The 8,335-nt window shown below is 44.9% G+C and overlaps 1 protein-coding gene across 2 annotated transcripts; it reads left to right on the top strand.

Moving 5' to 3' along the window:
• The first annotated feature begins 775 nt into the window (after nucleotides 1-775).
• Nucleotides 776-6,621, top strand: PEX10 (peroxisomal biogenesis factor 10). 2 transcript variants are annotated; one of them, XM_075721449.1, is made up of 6 exons: nucleotides 776-887; nucleotides 1,204-1,284; nucleotides 1,781-2,187; nucleotides 3,006-3,181; nucleotides 3,482-3,617; nucleotides 6,379-6,621. In XM_075721449.1, the coding sequence occupies exons 1-6, from the start codon at nucleotides 776-778 to the stop codon at nucleotides 6,448-6,450; spliced, it is 984 nt and encodes a 327-aa protein (XP_075577564.1). In that variant the 3' UTR covers nucleotides 6,451-6,621. The 2 variants fall into 2 exon arrangements, with proteins under 2 accessions (XP_075577564.1, XP_075577565.1); XM_075721450.1 differs by lacking the exon at nucleotides 6,379-6,621 and having other exon boundaries at nucleotides 3,463-3,502.
• Nucleotides 6,622-8,335: the final 1,714 nt, after the last annotated feature.

Raw genomic sequence — 8,335 nt, 5'->3', positions numbered from 1 at the left:
AGAAGGCACCAGCCAGGGGGCCACCAGAGAGAAGGCACCAGCCAGGGGCCACCAGAGAGAAGTCACCAGGCAGGGGGCCACCAGAGAGGAGCCACCAGGCGGGGGCCACCAGGCAGGGGCCCCGCTCAAGTCCCTGCGTCCAGCAGCAGCCAGGCACGCCACCAAGAGCACTGTATCAGCAGCCCCGCTGCCTGAGGCCTAAACGCGTGTGCGCGCTCACCCTGCTCCCTCCAAGCCCCACCTGTCCCCAGGGGCCGGCCACGGACGGCACGCAGCCGGCACGCTGCGGCGACGGGCGCTGGGGACCGGCCGCGCCGGGCTGCCCCGGGCCGCAGCCCTTCAGCCGGGGCGGAGGGGCAGCGGGGAGCGCCGGCCCCGCCGCCCGCCAGCGCCCCGAGCCCCCGCAGCCGGAGCGGGGCCCCGCCAAGGCGGCCCCGGGGGGCCCCGGGCTCCCGCCTCCGCCCGGCCGCTACCGTTTACCTCAGGCACACGCGGCGCGCGCTCCTGGGCCGCCGCAGCCGCCCCTCAGGGCGCCGGGAGGAGGCGGCCAGGGCTGCGGAGCGGCGGCGGCACCGAGCCCGGGCGCCGGCTGGGCTACCGGGCACCCAGCCTGCGGCAACGGAGGGGAGCGAGGCGGCGGCGGCGCGGCCGGAGGCTGCCAGAGCGGCGGCGGGGCGGGAACCGCTTCCCCCCGCCCCTGCGAGGCACCGCCTCCGCCGCCCGCCCCGCTCCGCCCCGCCCCCCTCGGGCCCGGCGCCGTCTCCCTGGCCGCGCCATGGCGCTGGCGGCGGCGGGCCCGGCGCAGGTGGTGCGCAGCGGGCAGAAGGACGAGCTGTACCGCAGCGGGCTGCGCAGCGGGGCCGGCGCCGCGCTGCACGGGATCGCGGGTAAGGCCCGCCGCGGGGCGGGGGGGGTGTCTCGGCCCCGGCCCTGCCGAGGGGCCCGGCCGCCGGGCCCGGCGTTGTGGTGGGCGGGCGGGAGCGCGGCGGCGCCGCCAGCGCTCGGGGAGCCGCCGGTAGCAGCCGGGCCCGCCGGCTCCGTGCTGCCTCAGGGCTCCCGGACTGCGCGGCGGAGGCGGGGCGATGCCCGGCGGGGCTCGGGGGCGGCAACCCGGTGTTGGGGCGCCGGGGGAGACTCGGGCAGAGGGGCTCGGATCGGCACGGATTTCACGGCAAGTTAAGGGCAAGGATCCCGATCCCTTAGGTGCCAGGAAGTGGCTGGAATGGAGGAAAGAGATTGAACTGCTTTCTGATGTGGCCTACTTCGTCCTCACCACTCTGTCAGGTAACGCGCCCGGTTAACTTCGTATTTAGCATTTCTCCAAGCTCTGTGAAAAACGGGCTGGCTGTCCTGGGCGGCTGCGCGCTGTTGGCGACCACCAGCTGCGATGAGACTGCGCGACAGTGATTTTCTTTAATGTGGGGTTTTGTTTGTTTTGCTCTAAATACCTTTTATTAAATACGAAACCACTAAATGTTCAAATGCAGCAGTTTATCAACCTAGATATATGTTCTTACAAAAGCAGAAGTTCTTTTTAGAAAAGGGATGCATGCCACTGAAAAAGTATCCCGGCTTTAAGCCTAAAGCCATTGCAGATACTGATGCTGCAGATGCTGATGTGAACATAGCGCTCGCCTCATTCAACGCAAAAAATTGCAACTGTTTCTGAAACCTGATGTGTTCTGGCCTGCGCAGCCTGTCACCGCTGCTCAGCCATACAGAGAATGATATTGCAATTGCCATCTCACCCTGCATGTTTTCTATTACACGCATGATTTAGGTTACCAGACTCTGGGTGAGGAGTACGTTAACATTGTTCAAGTTGACTCAACCAAGAAAAGGGTACCTTCTTTTCTTCGACGGGCCATCTTCATTTCTCTTCATACTGTAGTACCCTATTGCTTAGAAAAGGGATTGCTGCATCTGGAACATGAGTTGCAGATAGAAGCTGATGAGTCCAGAACCTCGCAGAGCAACCCAGCACTTGGCTTATCCAGTAGGACCTTAATACGAAACTGGATACAGAAACAAGTTGGGGAGCTTACAGAACAGCAGAAGAAAACAGTCTTACAAATTGTGTATGTTCTCAAACAATGCGTACCTTTGCTTCGTCGACTACATCTGGCAATATTCTACATAAGTGGCACTTTTTATCACCTGTCTAAAAGAATCACAGGAATCACATATGTAAGTGGATGTATTTCTTGTTTGAAGATAGTGTCCCCTGCAGTGTTTTGGCCTCTTTTGGGATGCCATGTATATAAAACAGATACAGAATTTGGCTGTTGCGGATTATAATAATATGGGCAGAGCAGACTGGGTGAGAGGGAAACTTTTAATACTACGTAGAGGGGTTATGAGTCCCTGCAGTTGAAAGGTTACAGCTAATAAATGCGAATGCAGTCAGAAGTTAATACCCTATGCAACTTCAGGACACTATCTAGTCCAGTCTGCCTTCTACAAACACAGGAAAAAATGAGGAGTGGCTTAATAAATCCGTGGGAAATACTTAAATACAGTTTTGAACAAAAATCAGTACCCGTTTAGATAAGCTTTTCATATAGAACAATGCTAATTTCACACAGTCTTTTCAATAAGTATCTTTCAAAAAAAAAAAAAATCAGCTGCTGGCCCAGATATGTGTATAGACAGAAGACTCCTCAACGATTCCCAGTGTCAATGTGGAAAAGAGGTGTTTGACTATTTACTCAGCTCAGAGCTACATAACAAAACCAAACCTAAAGCAGCAGTTTTGATGGACAGACAGACAACTCAAAGACAATTGATCCTTGCTCAAACAGCAGTTAAGTGCAGCCTGACTGACTGAGATGCATCCAGGACACATTAGACCTCCTGAGAGGCAGCAGGTTGATAAGTCCTAGAAACATGTCAATTTTTTGGACAGAAATGAGAATCCCAAATGAAGAGTTTATTGGGTGGTGAGGGCGGGGCATAGTTTCATAAAACCGCAGTAACAAAACCTCTCATTTCTGTGAACTATGTAGCTGCATTTTGGAGGACTGCAAGGAGAAGATCAGAGCATTCGATCAAGTTACAAGTTTCTCGGAATAATTTCACTCTTCCATCTTCTTCTAACAATTGGCGTTCAGATGTACAGCTTCAAACAGAAGCAGAGAGCAAGGCAGGAATGGAAACTACACCGCAACCTAGCTCATCAGAAGTATGATGATTTTTACTTAATAGGAAGGAGGTGGAAGCAATGGTGGGAAATGTAATAGCTTTCATGAACAGGGAGAACACTGGAGTGACACTCTGACTTAAGTTAGAACCTGATGTAACGTAATGTTTGATGCATTCCTCACTGTTTTAAGCATCTCTTAGATTTCATGCTTTGCTTTCATGTTTTTGAGATCTTCACAAAAATGGTTAATATTGAAGATGGGTTTTACTTTAGGATTGTATTATCAAGTATTTCTTACAAGCAGGCTAAATAAAATTAAGTAATATCTATGTTAACTAGAAATATGACCAAGGAAAAAACTACTGGGCGCCACTCCTGCTGCACTTTGTGTTTGGAAGAACGGAGACACACAACAGCCACGCCTTGTGGCCACCTGTTCTGCTGGGAATGCATCACGGAGTGGTGTAACACCAGAGTAAGTACAGAGGACAAATGGAGGCTGGAAGGGGTGACTGTGATGAAATTTCTACTTGAAAATACCTGTTAGCCTGGGTGTTGAAGTAATACCCTTTCTGTCACTAAGGCACCCAAAATCCCCACACGAGAGATTACCAGGACCTTTATATATGTTATTAGAACAGAATGACTATTTACTTCATCTGTGTAATGCACAAGGTGAGCAGTTTTCTGTTCCAACCATTGAAATGCAATCAGACTACTGTGGAAGTCAGACATGAAGATAATTCCTTTGGCTACAGACCTAGGCTATAATTCTGACTGCAAAGAAACAACAGAAGTGATAACATTCTGAAGCCGCCTTCACCTATTTCCCGTAAAAAGGAACAAATAAATTAGAACCAAACTGAGTTAGGTCTTACGCATGTTATTTTAAACCTGGATTTTGCTCTGGATTAATGAAATACAACAGAATTTTCATCCATTAAGGATTTTATAGTCATCGTGGAATAAGACGTCATCCATTTTTCTCTAAAGAGTGAAAACTGCTTGCCAGAAAAAAAGGCATCAAGTGTTACTTACACATAACGTCTTTGCCACAGAGGCTATGTCTGTGCTATACCTCGGATGTATTATCGCAGCTGTTTTAGAAATAAGTGGTGCAATCTACTTAAATTTTCCTGCACTGGTACTAGTATGGCTGTGGTGGAACAGAATCAAGCAAATACAACTTCTCAGAGAATTTCCCTAAGATCCAAAAATTGGTCTTGACACTAAAATCAGTATAGCCAAAGGCCTGTATTTAAATGCACCAAGGTTATACCAATGCAAGCTGTTAAATTCTACGATAGATACACCATTTGAAGACACAAAGTGGAATGCAGCCTGTGATGAGCTAGTGCCTTCCTAACACCACCCTGACACAAATCAGGGAACATCACGAGTCACTTCCGATCTGCTGGTAAAGACCTAGCCAACATTCATTGCCTGAATGCTGTCAGAAGCTGTGGCAGAAGTTTTCATCTAGCTGCAGGGAAGGAGTGGTAATTTACTGAATTACTCAGATGTGCTTTCCAAGGTTGTGAAAATAGATGCTTCTCTTATTGGGTAGTCAGATTCATGTAATCCTTTAAAAAAAAAAAAAAAAAGAATATATATAGTTTGCCTAATACAAACCATACTACCCGCCCCTCCAGTTAGCATATTTCAGTTTATCAGCTGTTTGTTTTTGAAAGAGAAATGTAATGGAGGCAGCAAATGTTATGGAGCAAGTTCACTACGTGGGGATGCGGAACGGAAAGCTAGTGGGGGCTCCCTTCAGAAAACTGACTCACTAGAGGCTGCGAACGAGTGTAACCAAAGCAGGTACTGAAAGAGGGCCCCTTAAATGGCAACTGTCCTGTTAGACTGTACCAGAAAGTGTTCCAGACCATTTTCTTAACCAGATAGCTATCAAAAGAAGTGAGTTGTTAGAGGAATAGTTCCCGTACACAGATTTCCTATCACTTACAGTGTTCAGAATATGATATTTGATGAAAACCATAAGGAAGAAGAAAACATCCATTCACTATAATTGCATCTTTACCTTATTCTTTGCCCTAAAGGCTTGGTGACTAATTTACTACTTGGAGATTAGTTCAACATCCACGGCACAGGATTTTTTTGTGTGGGACTTAAGCTTGTTTTTTCTTAACACTGACAACAATTGTTACCATTTTAGTAACTCTTAGTCTTTTGGAATGTGCTGACCTAATAAACCCTTTGACTCTCCTACTGGATCCACCAAGCAAAGATACAAAAACTTACAAGCTCTGACTTAGAGAACTAAAGAGTATCTTCTAACACACAGTCAGTATCTTTAAATACTACTTCTAGTGTACATGAATAAATGTTTCTTCATACTGGCTCTAACTGTAGTTTTTTCTGATTCCACCTGTTAGCAAAATTAACTGAAGAAGTAGTATTGCCACCTAGATCAAAAAAAAAAAAAAACCAAACCCCAAACACATACCAAAAGAACTGTTAAGAATCCATCTAGTTTGTTTTGGCTTACTGCTTGAGGAAATGGTTGTTAAATAGCAGGTAAAAGCATGGTCCCTGTTGGGAAACAGCTTATGATAAACTCAGGACAACGCAACTGAGAAAAACTGCCTGCAATCCTAAGACAAATGAACTCTGCAGTGAAATTGGCCTGCAGTACACTGGAGTAAAAACATGCATAATGCAATACTAGATATTTTGGGTAAAGATGGCAATAAAGAGACTCGCAGTCTGCTAGTTCTAGTTCAGCTGCAAGTAAAAATAAAGGAAGTTATTTTTAGTGTGAAGGAGAGAAATAAACCACAAATTACCTCTGAAATTAGTATATGTCAGCATTACTTAGCAATATTCATGGGTAACAGAATATGTGAATAAAACATTAGTGATCATTTGAGTGATTTTGCTAGACAGGCTTTCATCCTTGAAGGTGAAAATCTGAGAGGTCACTTTCACCTAAGATGAAGAAGTTACTTCCAGGTGAAGATGTTGTATGCTGTGTACAACGACCACGGTTTTAAGGTCATCTTCTAAGCACCCATGTCACCTCAAGTTGCTCTTTAAATGAGGCTAGCTTAGAACACTACATGGTTAAGCTTGCGTCGCAAACTGGACTGAAAAAAATGTTTCATTATGGATGCTGATTATTTTCTAGAAGTAGCTAAACAGTTATATTTGGATTTTTTTTTAACTATTAACTATAGCAGTTCAGTATGTTTACCTAATTTCTTTTCTTTTTGTAGACAGAATGTCCACTGTGCAGAGAGAAATTTCATCCTCAGAAACTAATCTACCTACGTCACTATCAGCTGTAACGGAAAAATCTGTTCTGTTTCACAACGAGGGCCTCAGCTCTTATACCCTTTATAAAGTTGTCATACAGCTTGAGTTAGTCCAAGAAAAAGACTTTATTATAAAACTGGTAACTGCCTGTGCAAGGTGGCACTTCATTCCACTTTTACAGAATAAATCTATTTCTGTCTCTACCCTTTTGTTTCTTTGAACATGGTTCTTGACCGTACTAAAAATATGTCTAAGAAGTGCTTAAGACAAATGTAATAGCTTTCTTCACTTTGGGCAATGGAAAATTTAATTTGGATTCTCATTCTCTAAATATAAGTGTGGATAACGAGTCTTCCAACCTTTCATAGCATGCTCAAGGTATTAGTAAAATTCTATGATTTGTAAGACTCCCTTTCTCCTGTAGCCTAATAATGAGTCCATACTGTAGGCTTCAGAGGAAAAGGACAAAAGCTGTAAACAAATCCTTAGTTTAACTGCAGTTCAAGTTCTGATGATAAATGTGTGTCATGTACCGCTCTGTTTTCATGGCAAGGTTAACAGTAACGCAGGTTTCCTTGATACGACAAACCATGAATTTCCCTTAGATCAACAGAAGCAACAAATGCAAACCCATAGTAATGCAGACGACTACGCACACTGATCAATTAACATGCAGCTTCCAAACTCAAAGCTTTTCTATCACTATTAGATGTCAAGACTTTTCATCAAGTATTCTAGACATTTAGACTATAGCAATGTAACAAGTCTTGTGTCAAAAAAGCCCTAGTATGTATACTAATAGAAACTAAGCTCAACTATAAAACATTAGTTTTATAACACGGTTTAAGTTTTGTCTGTGTTTTCTACAGTTTAACACAGATAGAAAGAGGCTGACCAGCCACAAGACCCTCTCCCCTCTTTATGGCAACAGGGCCTATTTCAGCCAAGCCAATATTTTACAGTATAAAGGAGGAGGGATTCAGCAGCATCACCTCGTCAAGGTTTACTCCCGTTAAGTTATTATTAGTTCAGTTATACAAGCATTTGGAGCAGCAGGGAAAAAGATTGTTAGTTGTTAACATATCTTGTAATTCTTGCACGATAGAAAATGTACAAGACAAATTTATTTGTATTCTTTCAATACAGATGGGGAGGAAAAGCCAGATGATCCACTCTGTGGATCACGAGTTACAGTTTCAATAGATCTTTCACAAATGGCACTGAACATGGACTTGGGGTGGCAGGGCGAGGCGTGCTACAGTAAGAGCACTTTTAAGATGGTTACTTGTACTGCAGAAATCCTGGTTAGCTCGTTAACAATTAAATCTCCAAGTGTTATCATAAAAACTCCAATAAAATTAGTTTAACTTTTTGTCCTATCTATAAATGGAAGAAAAAGTAGTTGCTGGTAACTATGCGAACACTTCATCATTAGTGTACAAAAGTGATTTTCAGAGCTGCAATACCATCCCTTTCTTACACCAGAAAACTTTCAGGCATCCCTCACCTATTTAAAACTGTCAAGGCAACAGTGGAAGAAAAACGGTCCGTATCACGAATCAAAACATGACTACCTAAAGAAATCACTGCCTGATCTCCTTACTAAGAAATCCGTAAGGAAAAACATTTAGTTGCACAGAAAAACAAATAGGACCCAGTCCATGACTGGGAAGTATCTCTGAAATTGTCAAGCCAAGTTTTTCATGAATTCTGTAAGGGTAATTTATTTTTAGCACTTGTAAGTGATAAAAATAGAGCAGTTTAACAAAATGACATCAAACTTCTCTGGCCATTCCATGTTGAGAGTCAGCTAGGGAACTATACCGTTGTCCCAACGTCATCTACAATCCATATTTGAAAACTGTTAATCCCACTGAATACAGAGCATCTATGCCTACCTAAGACTGAGAAGGCATT

Source organism: Pelecanus crispus, chromosome 15 (assembly GCF_030463565.1).
Source record: "Pelecanus crispus isolate bPelCri1 chromosome 15, bPelCri1.pri, whole genome shotgun sequence".
NCBI lineage: Eukaryota > Metazoa > Chordata > Aves > Pelecaniformes > Pelecanidae > Pelecanus > Pelecanus crispus.
Note: the sequence above shows the minus strand (reverse complement) of the source record. Positions and strands in the feature narration are given on the sequence as shown.